General features: G+C 39.8%; 1 protein-coding gene across 9 annotated transcripts in view; it reads right to left on the reverse strand.

Annotated features, from left to right (window-relative positions):
- The window catches only part of MAST4 (microtubule associated serine/threonine kinase family member 4), a 627,450-nt gene that overhangs the window by 108,455 nt on the left and 501,047 nt on the right, over window positions 1-17,948 (reverse strand). For all 9 annotated transcript variants that reach the window (XM_066241988.1, XM_066242046.1, XM_066241987.1 and 6 more), the window contains one exon: window positions 11,462-11,550. In XM_066241988.1, coding sequence (XP_066098085.1) covers window positions 11,462-11,550 — 89 coding nt within the window. The remainder of the gene's footprint in view (window positions 1-11,461; window positions 11,551-17,948) is intronic.

Genomic DNA, 17,948 nt, shown 5'->3' on the forward strand with positions numbered 1-17,948 from the left:
GCCAACATGGAAATATCACAAGGCTGCTCCAGGTGAGTCCCAGCAGAGCCCGTTACACATCTCACGGCCAGTAATCCACTTGAAGACTCCAACGAGCCTGTGTTCTCATTTGCTTCAAATTTACACACCATGGTGTCCTATCATTTTAACCACATCCCAAATTCAGATTGGTTATAATAATGCTTTCATAGTTTCTTAAAACCTCACACTGCTCAGCATTTTATAATATTGCAAATACTGTCACATTTAATTAATCATTCATTCGAGGCTGCAAGGGCAAGTTCTATTACTGCCACTTTACAGCAAAGGAGATTGAGATCTCGAAAGGGATTTGCTCAAAGTAGCACCTCTGATACCTGGTAGAGGTGAGCAAAATCCAGACCTTTCCCCTGAGGTCCAGTATGTATCATGTACACCATTTAGAACTTTACCAGTTGTTAGAGATCTCAAAATCAGTGGGGCTCGGGTAGCAGGACACGGGGTGATACAGTAGCTGGAGCTTTCGACACTAGAGTGCAGTCTGCAGTGCCTGGGAAAGCAGGAACACACCGTGAAGTGCGAACAGCTCAGCGGCTTCGCAGAACAGTTCCTTCTTCGTTTACCTCACTAGCTTCTCCAGGTCACCACAATGTCACTGGGTGCAGAGTTCCTGGAAGCTCAACAGGACAAACTATTGTTTCACCTAGAGAGAACACACTTGAGATGTACTTAGATACATGTTACGTTGTTTTGGTGCCTACACAACACATTCCTGATGCTTATTAAATGTCATTTGCAGCAAGCATTAAAGAGCGTTTCCCATGGACCCAATCTCTGACTCTCAGGACCTCAAACACTGAAGTCAGACAACAATGCACAACTCAACAGTACAAATACAAGACAACAGAAGGCCAGCATTTTAAAGAATAACGTCCCAGACTAGGTTGAGAAACTAATCTGAGTTGATCACAAAGAATTTTGTATAATACTATTCACCACAACATTACTTACAAAAATAAAAAACTAGCAGTCAAGGCCCTGGCCGGTTGGCTCAGCGATAGAGCGTCGGCCTGGCGTGCGGGGGACCCGGGTTCGATTCCCGGCCAGGGCACATAGGAGAGGCGCCCATTTGCTTCTCCACCCCCCCCCTCCTTTCCCTCTGTCTCTCTCTTCCCCTCCTGCAGCGAGGCTCCATTGGAGCAAAGATGGCCCGGGCGCTGGGGATGGCTCCTTGGCCTCTGCCCCAGGCACTAGAGTGGCTCTGGTCGCAGCAGAGCGACCCCCCTGAGGGGCAAAGCATCGCCCTCTGGTGGGCAGAGCATAGCCCCTGGAGGGCGTGCCGGGTGGATCCCGGTCAGGCGCATGCGGGAGTCTGTCTGACTGTCTCTCCCCATTTCCAGCTTCAGAAAAATACAAAAAAAAACACAAAAAAAACCTAGCAGTCAAAATATTCTTTAGGGGAAGTTAACTATTGCACATTCATGAGCTGCAATATTTTGTACTCATTAAAACAAGCATTTGGGGAAAAAAAGACATTTAATGATATGCAAAAATTTCAAAATAATATCAAAAGGAAATGATCTAGATAAAATTATGATCCTGCACTTACAATATATGTGTATACATTAATTTATGTTTGTATGCACAAATATGTTTACATAAATTAATGTTATAATAGATATGGATATATAAAATATATACATTTAGACAAAAACCCACGTGTTAAGTAGTTAATTCTGAGTGATGGATAAGGATATAGATGATTTTTATACTTCCTTGCATTTTCTAAATTTTCTACCAAAAATATGCACAGCTTTCATAAAAAGAAAGGGGTTTTAAAGACCTTTTTTCGGAAAACTTTGTTTGCTTTTCTTTAAAGAAAATCTCATCTCTTCTTCCTAAACTATGTAACTTTTCTTCCATGTCTACTCTTCTGAATCGCCTCCACCTCCTCTTCACTAGTCCAAGGAAACCATAATCTGCTCTCAACTCCGCAGCAGGCGTGTGGCTGGCAGCTCCTCCCCACAGCCGAGCCCTCTGAACTGGTGAGGGTCACCAGCACGTGAGCACCGTAACACATCGTGACAAGCTCTGTAATTTACCCACTGTTTCTCCTGACATAAAAGCGTAGAACTTGAAAAGCCTGCAATTTGCATGGCCTTTGTAGAGAAGTACTCACACACTACTGCAGTAAATACAAAAATTTGCACTGAAGTGTCATGAAAGCCAGTATTCTAAGAATGCCAGAGTAAGTTCAAAGATAGAGATGGGCACAGCTGTCCACGCTAGGTGAGAAAATGATCTTTAGTATATGTAGTTGAATTTGAAATGTAGATTTTTAAACCTCTCTGGCAGGTTGCCCCACAGATAAAGGCCACTTTGGTTATATTGAACATCTAGCCTTTTACCAGAGGCACTGGGCACTTAATCAGAACAGCTGGCTGATCCCCATGCTAGCGGAACCCTGGCCTCAAGTTCTTCTATCTCTGTGCAAAAGTTCGCTTTTCTGTGATCCAAATCCACACTCTCGCCTGCTCATGGGCTGAAGAAGCTAGTCTGTTTTTACGTACAGCTAAGGACCACTAACTCACATTCAGAGATAACCTGGGACCAAGCTGTCGAAGGCTGTCCTTGTACCACAGTACCAGAAAAACCAAAGTCACTGAGGCTGTCCTTGTACCACAGTACCAGAAAAACCAAAGTCACGTGACAGGCACTGAAGCTGTCTGGTCTGAGAGGAGCGAGTTCTAAAAACCTTGAGGGTGAAGAGAGAAGTGATTTAGCAAGGATTTTAAATGCACCTTTTATTTTCTAGGTGATTATTTATCATAGATTTTAAAATAAAAGCACCCTCAACATGAGGGAATATCCATTTTTTCAAATAGTAGATAAAAAAAGGGGTTTGTTTTGGGGGGTTATTTGGGGGGGGGGTGACTATGAACTTCCAGGAATTCAGTAGATACAGTAATACATAGATACATTTATATATATATATTTTAAAACAATGAAGTATATATCATATTATATCAACTTGATAATAGTACAACTACCCACGACCTCTTTCTGCATGCCCTGTCTCCTCTAGGATTCTGAGACACTATATTCTCCTCTTCCCCTTTTGCCCCTCACATTGCTGCTTCTCCATTTCTTGCTGGCTACTTGTCCTCTCAGAACCACTAAATGTTGGCACTGTAGACTCAACACAGGTCTGTCTTCTCACTCTAAATCTTTTTCTCTCAATGATTTCATCCCCTCCCAAGGTTTTAAATACTATCTATAAATGAATGGCTTCCAAACTGAGTCAGCCTCTTAAGTTTCACAGCCAAACTAATTCAGCCCCTTAAGTTTCACACCCAAATGACAACTGTTTGTCACTTAGGTATCTCACTGGTATGTTGAACCCAATAAGCAGCAAAGTGGACTCTCAAGCATTAGCTCACATCTGTTCTTGTCTTCTCTATCCTGGGAAATGCCCCTGTCATCCACCATATCCTCAGCAAGACAGCTGGAAGCCACCTCTGATCACCTCTTTTTTACCCTACATCTCACCTACCACTGAATCCTGTCAGTTCTAACTCAGAGAATATGCAATTAAGCTCCAACTGTTACTTTAGCCATCAAACCAAAGAATATCTACAGTTGATGTATAAAAATGAAACAATTATAAAATTTTGATTGAAAAAAAGAGAAAAGAATTGAGTCCTTCCCAGTGGATGGAAAAGAAAAGTCTTCCTGAGTGGTTGCCCAGGGGACCCATGTTCTAAAACAAAAACAAACAAAACTCCCGAAACTAATACAGTATCACTTTTGTTAACACAGAGGAGCTTTAAAATTAAATTTACAGGCCAGCTTCCAAAAGCTTCAATGTATAATAGAGATGCTAAAAAGCTAAATCAAAGGCCATTCAGATTAAATTCTACATTAAGAGATTAGGGGAATATGAAAGATGTCAGTCATTAAATTATTATTAGGAATAAGTTGCACATAAATATTACAGCCTTCTTAAAGGACCAAAATGATAAGTAGAGGTCACAAAGCAGAGGGATCTTCATGACAAAATTAACAAATGTTGATGATGCTGTTATATACTCATCATTAGTGATTCAACACAAAGCAATACCCAAAACTAGGAAAACACACTGACGTCAGTCATCTGATTTCATCATCCTTTTCCTTAAGCAGGAAGGGCAAGATGTGTCATTACTCAGGCCAACAATCGGCAATTACACAAAGGCTAAGGATTAAAATATAAAACCCTGAGTAGAGCATAGAATAAGAAAGATGGCATTCTCTATAATGCAGAAAAACTTAAAATCACAAGATAGATGCATTGTAAAATCATAAAACTTGAACACACACACTAGATTAAGAAATCTGGTCTTGGTCCTTTGAAGGTTTTTTTTTTTTTTGTATTTTTCTGAAGCTGGAAACGGGGAGAGACAGTCTGACAGACTCCCGCATGCGCCTGACCAGGATCCACCCGGCACGCCCACCAGGGGCGACGCTCTGCCGTGACCAGAGCCACTCTAGCGCCTGGGGCAGTGGCCAAGGAGCCATCTCCAGTGCCCAGGCCATCTTTGCTCCAATGGAGCCTTGGCTGCAGGAGGGGAAGAGAGAGACAGAGAGGAAGGGGGGGGGTGGAGAAGCAAATGGGCGCCTCTCCTATGTGCCCTGGCCGAGAATCGAACCCGGGTCCCCCGCACGCCAGGCTGACGCTCTACCGCTGAGCCAACTGGCCAGGGCCTCCTTTGAAGGTTTTAAGAAAACCAGGTGATTCCCAGGTGATGCCCCATCCCAGGCTGACTAAATGACTTGCCAGCGTTAACCCACATAACATGAAACCCATGTTAGAAAGATTTCAAGGTGCTCTGAACTGAACACAGGCTTCATAGGTTTAAGGTGATTTTGTTGATATCTGCTTATACTTAGGAAAAAGATGACAATGAGTGACTTTATCAGAGATTCCTCTTGAGTAGAAAAAGACAGTTTCTATCTTTTTAAAGAAAGAGAGGTTGTAGGGGCATCAGAAAACCTAATTTCTATTACAGCTAACAGTCAGCATGCCATGACTCTGTGGGCACACAATGTGCTTTGTTCTATTATCCAAATATGAAGAAGCAAGGAAATCATTTGTCTTGTGCCATCATGTCTATCTGGCCAAAGGAGGTCACTGCTTTGTTGAATGAACATTTTTAAAAAAGATCTACAAAGCAGATTTAGATAGCTTGGCAAATAATATATCAAGCATGAAAAACCTGCTAATGGCTTTTGAATGAAAGTCTCAAAAATAAATGAAATGAAGGCACTATTACATTCAGGGCTATGTCCCTAGCCTCACCTCACCCAAGGAGAAATCTTTCACAGTCACGTAAAGATCATTCCTCTGTACTGACTACATTGTTCCCACCAGCAAACTAAACATTCACAAGTCACAGCCCTCCCCCCGCCGCCTGCATGCTGCATGCAGACGTGATGGGACCACGGACACCGGAGCAGAAAGACGTAAGTGTACAATCGCCCTTCGTCGTCCAGGGAGCAGAGAGAAACTGCTCTGATGGCTTTCTGGATTGCTATCTTCTTCCCTTTGAAGGCTAGCTTATAAATTTAGGAAGAATTCAGAAAAACCTTGTAGTTCAAAACCTCGCCTAGTGCTTGAGGACACCATCACCCTGTACAACACACTAGGGAGAATGAGAAAGTAAAGAAGCTCATCACCAATACCAAATGTGTCAAGCACACAGAGGGCAGAAGAAACAGTGAAGTCAGAGCCCAAGCTTCTTTAGAGCAGGACCAGCCTTGTTCATAAAATGAAACTGCAACAACTAGGCACAAAGGCAACAAAAATGGAAGAAATCAGAAAGAAGAAGGCTGACAAACTGGACTACAAAAGGATAAAAGGGAATAAAAATTATCCAATAGTCAAATAGTAAATCACAAAAGAGTATCGGCGACATTATGAAAGATTAATAAAACATGCACATTAAACATACTAAGATATTCACCTTACATTGTCAAAGAGACAAGAAATCATAAATGGTGAGGAAAGGAGTTAGGGAAAAGGAAACCCTTGTGCACTATTGGTAGGAATGGAAATTTTAGTTCAGTTACATCTTCAAAGAGGAGTTTGGTAAACAGAGCAGCAGCAAAGACAGTGGCGACTAATCCTCCAGAAATTATATATTTTCAACTAGATACTAACCTAACAGGTTATATGAACTTTTTAAAGATATTTCCTGTCTTTAATAATTTCCAGAGTTGTCCAATAGGAAAGTAATTCTTTCCATCATTTCTTTCAGAAATTCTTCCAGTAAAACAATTTTTGGAGACACAAAAGGTTAGATATTTTGACCAACAGGGCAATATTTGCTCTTGGGACTTTAAAAGCTTAGAATCATCAGGTCTTAGTTATTTATGTACATCTGATCTGTGGCTCATCCTCTAGAAGTGTAACTTTTAGAGCTCATACTTTCAGCACTAGAATCAAATACAATATGGCAATGACATTGTGGCAGGCGGAATTTTAAAAGGCTCTCCTCAAGATTCCTGTACCCAAGTTATTCAAGCAAATATATTTACATATATTCATAAGGAATCTTTGGAGGGAGAAAGGAGAAGCTTAGTAATGTTTATCTTTGTGGAATAGGAAGGTAAGAAAATTAACATGTAGTGATTTTATTATAAAATATGGCTCTAACAATATGACCAATAGAAAAAACAAAATAATACCTTCATTAGTTTTCTATTGTTATGTAATAAGTTACCAACAATTTAAGTGGCTTAAAACGATAATCTGTTTATTAATCTTAGAGTTCTAGGAGGCAGAAGTCTAGGTGGGCTTGACTGGCTTGGGCTCAGGGGGGCTCTCAAGAGATTGTAAAGCCCCAGTCAGTGAAAGGCAGCAATTCACAAGCTCCTAGTTCCCCGAGAACCCTCACCTAGTTTCCCTTCTCAGGGTATCATGTGGCCAAAATCAAAGTTTCAATTGGGCTGGGCTCTTATCTGGAGACTGGGAAAGAATCTGCTTCCCAGCTCATCCAGGTTGTGGACAGATTCAGATCACTGAGGTTCAGGATCGAGGTCTCCATGTCATCCTGGCTGGCAGCCAGGGGCTGCTCTCGCTTCTGGAGGCTGCCCCCTTCCGGAGCCCGCAGCACCACAGCCAGTCATCCCCATGTTCCCATCGCTAACTTCTCCAGCCAGCCACCAGGGAAAATGCTTTCTTTTCTTTTTTTTATTTTTATTTATTTATTCATTTTTATTAGAAAGAGAGAGGAGAGAGAGAGAGGAAAGAGACAGAAGGAACGGGGGAGGAGCAGGAAGCATAAAGTCCCATACATGCCTTGACCAGGCAAGACCGGGGTTTCAAATCAGCAACCTCAGCGTTCTAGGTTGACACTTGATCCACTGCGTCACCACAGGTCAGGCGAAAATGCTTTCTTTTAAGGAGCTCATATGACTGGGTCAGGTCTGCTCAAACAATCTCTGTATAAAAGGTTAGCTGATTTAGGACTTTAATTACGTCTGCAAAATCCCTTGATTGTAGTACCTAGATGCTGATTACAGAAGTGGGCAAAAGTAGGTTTACAGATGTGAGTACAGGAAACACAGTTTATTTTTGTATTATCATTTATTTGTATTACAATTGTAGACCTACTTTTGCCCAACCCTGTAAGTTACATGAAAGTAACGGCTTCACCACACCTTCCTATTGTTGAGAGTCTACCAATTAAAAAAAAATTTTTTTTGACACCATGCTAGATGAACCTGGTTCATTATCCTGGTTCACACTTCTCTTATGATTGCAATGAATCAACATCTCATGTTTTTGTTGGCCAGTTTAATTTCCTTTTTTCTGTGACATATCATTTACATCTTTTGCCCATTTGTCCTTGGTGCATCATCAATTTTCACATTAATTTACATAAGCTCTTTATATATTAAGGCAATCAGATGTTTGTCAATTACATGCATAAAATTTTTCACTTTTTCTTTTGATTTTGTTTATTGCACAGGCATTTTCATCTCAGAAGAGACACACTAGTCTTTTTCATTGGGGCTCCTGGTCTAAATTTCGTGCTTAGAATCTTCCAGGGAATAGGAGCCCAGGACGTGCTGCTTTCCCTTTCTCTAATGGGACTGTCATGCTCACTGCCCTTTGAGGAATCCCTGGCTGTCAACGAACACTACTGTATCTGTGGAGACAAGCTCCAGCACACTGTGCCAGCATCACTTTTTCCTCAGAGTGCTACTGATGCATCTACACAAAGTTCTCATCTCTGCTGAGTCACTCATTGGATGGGTAGAAATGCATGTGTCATTGAGGGGCCTGACTCATCCCAACCCTACCTTAGAAAAACAGAAAGTATAACTTTATCGTTTGGGTCAATGAGCACTGAGGGATGGCAGTTTTTCTGTCTCTCGTTTTTCACGAAGACATTTAGGACCCCTCACCTGGCATTCTATGTACCAAACGCATGACAGAGAATGTAGCAACAGGAAGGAAGAGGTAAAAGGCATGATGAGTGAAGACACCCTTCACATTATTGAGACCCAAAGACTGGCTCTTTCCTTCATTTACATTTTCTTCTTTTTATACTGAGACAGGAATCTACCAGACTGTGATAAATGCCATTTGTCACAAAAAGTCTGACAGACTTCTACAGCTTCTGAGTAACAACCTGTTGGCTCAGGAACATGAGGAAAAATACTCTCAGACCCTGAAAGGAGGGCTCCTCTTGCCCGTTTGCTCTTCTGATTAAATACTAAAATTGTGCTTGAAGGGAAAAGAATTCAAGCTAATCTAGCCAGAGAAAAGAAAAATAATTAAAAGGATCATTAAAGTCTTAACCACATTTTCTCTAATCTCTATATGAGAACTGAAGAAAATCACAGTAAGACAAGACTAATCACAAGACACATGAAGTGTGGTACAATTACTAAAGAATGCTACAAAGGGGTGTAGGATTAATTTTTTAATCCCTTTTGAGTTATATGGAGCACCTTATGCACTGAGCACCTCGTATATACTGTTGAGCACTGTGCTAGAAGAAAGTAACAATGAAAAATATAGAATTCGGCCCCCGGGAAGTTAGGTGGCCTTGCCTGACCCCCTGTCAGCTTTTACTATCATGACAATGATGTAACATAAATATGCAAAGTATAAATGGTAGCAATACAAATAGTTGTGTGAACATCACACAGCTTTGGAAATACATTACCAACTGCTTATCCCTCTCCCCAATTATACCGCTCACACCTCTCAAGGGTTAACTACTCTCATGAAATGGGTTTTTTAAGTCAGCATGTTTTCCTTTATAGTCTTACTACAAACATATTTACACATATACATATTCTGTGTATATGTTTGTATGTATCCCTAAACAAAATCTTCTGTGTAGCATCATGTTAGCCTTACATGAGTGGTTTAAGTAATATTCTTTTGTAACTTGCTTTTGTTGCCCCAAACTATCTTTGCGTTCTGATGTAGATTTGGGCCAGGCTAGTTTGTGTTCTTCCATGTGCACAGTGTTCTGTGGATGACTATACCACAATTCATTTCTCCAGCTACCAATTAATAAATATTGCATCAGATGTTTAGCTACTGCATACAATGCTGTCATGAGCAGTCCAGAACATGACTTCTTATGTATCTGTGCACAAGTTTCTCTAAAGTTTTACCTGGGAGCAGCACTTCTGGACCTTAGTAGTCTTGCTATGGTATCACAATTTTACCGATTTATCTTTTACCTTTTATTACTATGCCATTTTTATTACTATAAATAAAATAAAATTTTATTCCAAAGGGGCAACTATATCTGTCTCTTCCTTCTCCCCAAACATGTTGCAATAATGCCCACTCATAAGTTGAGAGACCCCCCACACACACCCTTGCAAGCAAAGAGATTTCTGAGGAAGAATCACAGCTCTCTTTTCAAATATGAAACCAACATCATCTGAAAGCCCATTAGTGTTAAGTTACAGGTTTCACAAACAGTATAATAGAGGAAGAGCTTAATTGCTCATTCTTTCAATCCATCATCCTTTACAATCTTGAAGACATCTTCCTAAAACACAGATCTTCCTCAAAATCCTTGAAAGGCACTTAAAGTCAAAACTTCTACTCTCTGACTTTCATTTCTCTTTCCACCTGTATGTTCTCTTAGAATCAAGAACACACTGCCTGCGTGCTAGCCACATGCTGGGAATTCCCCTTCTCTCACCCCATTTCAATCTGTCAATGACTTGTTCATCTTTCAACATCTTGAGCAAGTAGCTCCTTCAAACTCTCCCAGACTTTCCTGATTGGAATCAACCCTTCTCTTCTTTATATCATCTTGGATAGAACTTTAAAAAATACACACACACACACACACACACACACACACACACACACACACTCTATACAAAGCAGTCATCATTACAGGTTTTGTAATATGGTTTTACCTTCCTTATAATTAGTACTTGAGCCCAAGGGCCTCATCTCTTAAATCTTTATTGCCCCTACAATGATTATGGATGAAAGAGATAATTATATATGCCACCGACAGGTAAAACTTTAGATAAACTCACATATACATACAAGAGAAGACATGTTCTAGACGGCTCATAGCAGCACTGTTTGTAATAGCTAATGTATGAGATCAGTTCATCTTTAGGGAGAAAAAATGTTGAATAGTTCTGATGGAATACAGGCTATGCAACCCCACAATACATCATCTTGGCATATAGAGTATTTTAAGTTGAAGGAATGTGAGAGAGGGTGTGTGCAAGAACTTTCTGACCTGCCCTAAAGCAGGTCGTAAAACTCTCATGTGAAAGGTACTCTCCTTACATCTAAGGATAAGAGATACAGGAATCTGAATGAGCAGGCCTTGCTAAGTTTCCCCCACTTTACTACAACCACAACTAGCTCACCTCTGCCCTATCACATTTTTGTATAACTTTATACTCTTCATGAAACCTAGTGTAAACACTAGGTTTAACTATTTCTTTGGGTCTTTATTTCCTTATGAAAGCACCCATTTCACATGAAACTTATATTAAATGAGTGTGTATGCTTTCCTCTTGTTAATCTGATTACTGGGTTCCTAGTGGAGAACTTAGAAGGGGAGAGGAAAAAGGTATTTTCTTCCCCTCCAGTTCTTTCACACTAATCCTCTTCATAAGAACCAACATGTCTGCATTTCCCAAAGGTAACCCTAATATGTAAACATGTCTTGCCTCACCCACACATTTAGAAATTAAGAAAGACATAATTGAAAAAGGACGCCACATAAAAATAAGTTCTCAACGTTAAAGTCCGAACACTGAAAGAGGATAAGGATTTGGGGCTAATGTCAGAAAGAACAACTTAGTGATATGCTGATAGGAAAACCAAGCCAACAAGATATAAAAATAACAACTGAACTTCAACATGCCTAGATTATCATGAACAGCTAGCAAAAGGAAATAAAACAAAACTCAAGGAAAGATAACTAGTTACCCGCATGAGCCGAGAGAGGTGAGTGCGGTCGAGGCAACGCCGATGACTGCCCATTGCCTATCAAGCTTTTCCGGTTGCTTGTTCGGCAACTGTAAAAAAAGGAAAGGAAAAACAACGTTTTAAAAAGACAATATAGAACTAAATTAATAGCAATAATAATTCAGGTGTATTCAACACAGGCATAAACTAGAGATTAAACAACCTATCTGCTTGTATGATTACACACATTTTTGCAAGTTAATACATACTCACTAATATGTGAGGGTTGGATGCCTCTTGAATATTAGAAAATAGAAAGTATTCAGATAGTATAACATCATCAATATTCCTCACCACCACTGAAGCTATAATCAAATGTCTTCTTTCAGCTCTTGACTGCAAATACGTGACACGCCATACATATAAGTGATAAATTAAGGATTCAAATCAGCAAACCACAGGTAGCATCTTTGTTGACATGAAATTTCTAATACAAAATTACATGCAATGAAGCACAATGACATTAATCTTACAATGCTGCACTAATTAAAAATCTAATTATTTAGACAAATTTTATATTTGTGCCTTTTGTCAATAGAACAGCCGATGCCTACGATAAATGTATTTTACTACTCATTCATTTTTCATCTTGAACACTGCATTCAAATTCCTTATTAAGGTAAATATTTCACAATCGTAAAAATGGATTCCAGTATGTATGAAAATAACAGTGAAGGCCCTTTTTCACAGGCACACCATCCACTGTTTCTGTCCTGGTACTTGGTGAGTAGAAATAAGTTGCTACATATGGGCACAGGGCAGCTACTTTTTTCCTCTTTCTGCTAGTAGAAAGTTACAGAATGGCTAATTTTATTCCAAAGTATCTTTCACAGCCTCAAAGAATAAGACAAATGCAATATTGGTTGATGGTACAGTGGATATTATTTTCACTTGCTTTTCTTCCATACAGGTGGACACTTCATTCTCTACTATCAGGGAATTAGAGAAGAATAATGAAAACCAGCAGGTTACCGCACTGAATTCACCTGCAGTAAGATTCATGGCACTCCAATCCACTCGCCCACACTTGGGCTGCCCTCAATCACCATGAAAGGGTTACTGTAATGTTTTCTTAATTCAGAATATACCTCTGTCAAAGCAGGTTCTTGAAAACAGAAAATTTCACTTGACTTCTAAATTAGATATAGTGGATATATCTGAGAGTTTGTATAAATATTTGAAAGGAATATTTCTAAACATGCAAATAATACACTTCAAAACCAAACCCAATTTCTCCCAGCAATTTTGACTTGGAAACCAATCCTCTCTCTTAGACATTTGCTGCTTAATATCATTTGTCAGCATGCCCACATTTATAATTCCTTAAGGTCAGGCTGCATTACTTTCTTTTCCTTACTGGAGTAATCAACACCCCCTGGCATTATCTGCGAGTATAATTAAGATCACATTTACTCAGCCTTAAAGAAGCTATTAAATAAGAATAGACCCTTGATACTTAATTATGAAGGTGGACTGTGATATTATCAACTCATCTGTCAAGAACTGTATTCAACCTATTAAATTCATAATTATTAAGTGAGATAATGTGATTGTTTTAAAAAGAAACTATTAATTCAAATTAATGTCTCCTTTCATTTCAATACAGATATTTTAAATATATCAACTTGCTGGTGTTAATAAAAGAAATTAAAAATGACAGATTTATACCCTTGAAATCTCAGCAAAGGAATTTGTTAATTTGAGCAAATTAATTGAAACAAGGGTTAACTATCAAAAAATGGGTATTTGTATTATTTTTATATTTAGTATTTGCTCTATATCATTTATGAAGATTTTTCTTGACAACCAGTTATTATTGATATACGGTTTGTAAATCAAATTAAAATGTAAATAAATAAAAATAGTAATCTGATGAGTATCATAAATAGGGACGTCAATAAAATATGCTGACTTATTTAAACTTAAATTCAGAAAATATGTCTTAAAGAAAACTTTAAAATTGCATTTTTATAGGAGATAAAGAATTAGTATACTACCACAACAAGCAAAATAAATAGCCAACAATTTAGATTTACAACACAGACAAAAAATTTAACATTTCTATTATTTATTGTAAAGTCTACCATAAAATGGTAGGAAAGTATTGATTTCTAAAATGTGATTTTAAAAAAATCTCAGAAAGAAATGTCTAACTAAAACCTGAAAACAATATACTTGCTTGGTTTATATAAAAATATAAAATATAAAAATACAAAAAAACTGTATATTACATTCATCCTGTGTTTGCCTTCTCTCTGTAAAGGCCTGTAATCTTCACAAATAGATGACTATAAATGCAATTTAGAGTGAAAAAATAGAATTCTTCATTTATGGATACATGAGCAAGTTAAAAGAAGTTAAAAACAAACTGCTTAAGAATTTGAAAAGTTTACCATACTTGAGGTACTGGTAACATGTTACACTAAACCTTAGATAACTGGCATGTCCTATAGACCAGTGGTCCCCAACCTTTTTTGGGCCACGGACTGGTTTAATGTCAGAAAATATTTTCACGGACCGGCCTTTAGGGTGGGACAGATAAATGTATCACGTGACCGAGACAAGCGTCAAGAATGAGTCTTAGACAGATGTAACAGAGGTTATCTGGTCATTTTTAAAAAATAAAACATCATTCAGACTTAAATATAAATAAAACAGAAATAATGTAAGTTATTTATTCTTTCTCTGCGGACCGGTACCAAATGGCCCATGGACTGGTAATGGTCCGTGGCCCGGGGGTTAGGGACCACTGCTATAGACAAATGCCACACAAAGCTGAAAGTATCTTCTCTACCCTCTGGATGGATCTCCAGCATGAAGCTAGAGACAGTATTAAAATGATAACGTACTTAGAACTTTCTTGAACCTCGCAACAACCAAACAGGAAGATGTTAAACATGAGATGCTCCTCAGTATGGCAATACAAGATTTTATAAAATGCAGGCCAAGACAGATTTCCATGTGTACACAAAACAAATCTCTACACTCACAAAGTAGGGTCTTGGCCTCATACATGAATTTGTTGCTAACATTTTTAGGAGTAAAGGGTATTTTATACTGTATTTAACCTCAAAATATCTAGCTCTTAATATATTAACTTTTAAAATCCTGAGACCCTACTAACATATTCTGTAGGTAATTTTCCAGGGTTGGAGAAAGGGGCAGTCCTTCCATCTCAGTACTTCCTGTGTCTGAGGTCTCTGAGACTCACCTCATCTTATTGCTCTAGGCACCTGAGCCCCAATAAATGAATTCAAATTTGCATTTAATCTCACAGTAAGAAAATGCCAGGTAGACAGGACATAGGAGTATTTACTTCAAGATTGCCTCAGCACCTGGCACTGTCCACAGTAATAATGACGCTGACGCGAAATGCTGAGGTGACCTCTGCTGTCGTTATTTATTCATCCAGGCACCACACTCCTTTCTGCTGAGGAAAGGAGAAGCTTATGGCAGCCAAGTGAGGCAGCTCCTCAGGTGCTGGTGACAACACCATACTCGCCTGATCCATAACGTGATAAAATAGTGGAAACATCACTACCTGGGCAAAATCAAGGTCCCTTTCCCTTCACCAGCATGACTAAGTTGATTCAGCCTTGCTTTTTCTCAGGCAGTGTCACCCCCACGAGACAAACAAACAAATCATGTGATGCCCTACCAAGTAAACAGTAACATCACTTTGACTGTAGCAGGAACCTATTCACATTTTCCCCCATTGATTTATGAGAAAGATAGGAAGGAGAGTAAGGGAGAGGGGGGAGAGAGAGAGAGAACAATCAACTCGTTGTTTCACTTAGTTGTTCCATTTAGTTGTGCACTCACTGTCTGCTTCTCTAACACGCCCTGAACGGGGGTCTAAATTGCAACCTCTGGTGTGCAAGGTCAATGCTTTATCCACTGAGTCACCTGGCCAGGGCAGAACTCTTAACTTTTTAATAATTCATCCTCGTCTAAGCATTTGAGCTTGTAAAGATTCTTCTCCAGTTTTCAGCCTCAGGAAAAAAAATGTATATAATTCCCAAATGAAACTGAAAGACAATTATGAACTCAAGTTTCAGCTCAAGTTCATCTCAAAAAGCATTCTCTCCACTTCACTCTTTAAGAAGAAAAGGAAGCCATTCACCCTGCCCGTACTATGATCTGAAAGCCAAGCAGAGGAGGATCCACTTCCTACAAAGCACCTCCTCCTCCTCAGACCCCTAGCTGAACACCACATGGAGACGCCTGCCTGGCCTGCGGATTACAGGCTCGGATTGTTCTCTCTACTTGGACAGCGGCGCAATGATGGCACACTTAGTCTTTACTTGCAGATCTACCTGAGCCAGAGAAGACAGCTATATATACAACTTGAGACAAAGGCAAAGTGGTCTTTGCACCCAGTAGGACTTATGGTGCGCATAAACATTTCTTTTTACTTTATTCTATTGGTTCCTCTTTGGTAAGATCCACCCACAAGCTAGGCAGCACACACATGCAGCACACACAGTACAATAAATACATGGACAGGGATCAGAGAAGAATGGGAAGGTACAGACAACACCAGTACTTTAGAGTGGGCAGGGCTATCTGGCCCCTGGGGACTAGGAGGCAAGGTGGGCAGAGACAGAACACTCTGATTAAGAATGTCAGAGCTGGATGGGCATGGGGTAGAAATGCTTTCAGGCCCTATAAGGCCACCAGATGGAAGTGTTTTATTTGCCTGCATAGTTTTTTGGCTAAGGCAGGCGCAGTGAGAGTTGAACAGGGCTGCACTCCTGCCCTTGAGTTTACCAGTCCCATTCACCAAAGCAGTTTCCCAAGGAGCTCCCCAATCTCCTAACTACTGCCAGCAGTGCCTTCTATTTACTGGGAAAAGAAAAAGATGATCCTGCGTTTCATCATCTAAATCAGGCCTGGATCAGTGTGAAGGACAAAGAGGAATATGCTGAGGAAGGGAGGGGCACGTGGTGAACATATTTTTCCAAAGCACCTATGTTTATTTCTGCCTTGGCTGTCCTTACGCTCAGGGCTTCAGAGGAAGACCTGAAAACGTTTCACATCTGGCTCTGTCACATCTGTCATGGCAGAAAAACCTGCTAATTATCTCCAACCAGGGCTGTAAAAGCCATGAGGCCCACCGGGCTGTGGCCTTTAGCAACTGTTGTGAAGAGCTGAAATCCAGCTTAATTTTAAATTACATTTATTTTGAGACATGAATACTGATCATGTCTGATCATGGCAAGACAAGCTGAGGAGGGGAAGCCCCAACAGGCGGTAATTTCTAACATTCATAGCTGACTTGAAAGGTCAACATTCATTATGAAATCTGACTGGCCACACGATTGAGGGGCAGTGATCAAACCGTGAACTGCATAAGAAGAGCTCCAGTAATTCTCAAAAGCTAGGCTATAATTTATTAATTCATCTTGATGAAAAATTTGATAAATTTGCACAGGAGACCAATTATAGACCAAAGCTTAACTGGATATGAACATCTGCTAACTATTCCCTAATACCTTGATAGAATCTGAACATTTAAATGTTCCTTAAATAAAGAGGAAGGCCAAAGTGGAGGGAAACTGGGCAGAACCAGGAGCCAGCAACTGTCCAGCCAACATGGTATCGCTGAATACACGTTACACGCCAGGCAGGCATCTGTGTCTTTACCTGTACAATGAAGGGGTTGAGCCAGATTAGAGAAACAGTCATGAATTTATATATACTTTTTGGTCAATGAAATTTTAAAAACATACAAAGTATAGAAAAGTAATCCAATAATTACCTCACTAACTGGAATGAGCTGTATCAACTTTTCACATACAGTGTGTCCATAAAGTCATGGCGCACTTTTGACCAGTCACAGGAAAGCAACAAAAGACAATAGAAATGTGAAATCTGCACCAAATAAAAGGAAAACTCTCCCAGTGTCATACCTATTTAGTGCAGTTCAATGTGGGCTCACACACAGACTTTTTAGGGCTCCTTAGGTAGCTATCCCGTATAGCCTCTACAGACTCGTCACTGACTGATGGCCTACCAGAACGGGGTTTCTCCACCAAACTGCCGTTTCCTTCAACTGCTTATCCCACCGAGTAACGTTATTCCTATGTGGTGGCTCTTCGTTATAAACGCGCCGATATTCATGTTGCACTTTGGTCACAGATTCAAATTTAGCGAGCCACAGAACACACTGAACTTTCCTCTGTACCACATCTCAACTGGCATGGCCATGGGCTGCTCCGCTGTATATACAGTATTACGTCATCATCTACGCATGCGCTCATGCTGCCACATCGTCTACAAAAACTGAGAGGGTTTTCTTTTTAATTGGTGCATATTTCACATTTCTATCGTCTTTTGTTGCTTTCTTGTGACCAGTCAAAAGTGCATCATGACTTTATGGACACACTGTATATATATAACAGATAGGGAGAAATGGACTCAAGCATCCAAACCAACTTTCCACTCC

Source organism: Saccopteryx bilineata, chromosome 1 (genome assembly GCF_036850765.1).
Source record: "Saccopteryx bilineata isolate mSacBil1 chromosome 1, mSacBil1_pri_phased_curated, whole genome shotgun sequence".
NCBI classification, from domain to species: domain Eukaryota; kingdom Metazoa; phylum Chordata; class Mammalia; order Chiroptera; family Emballonuridae; genus Saccopteryx; species Saccopteryx bilineata.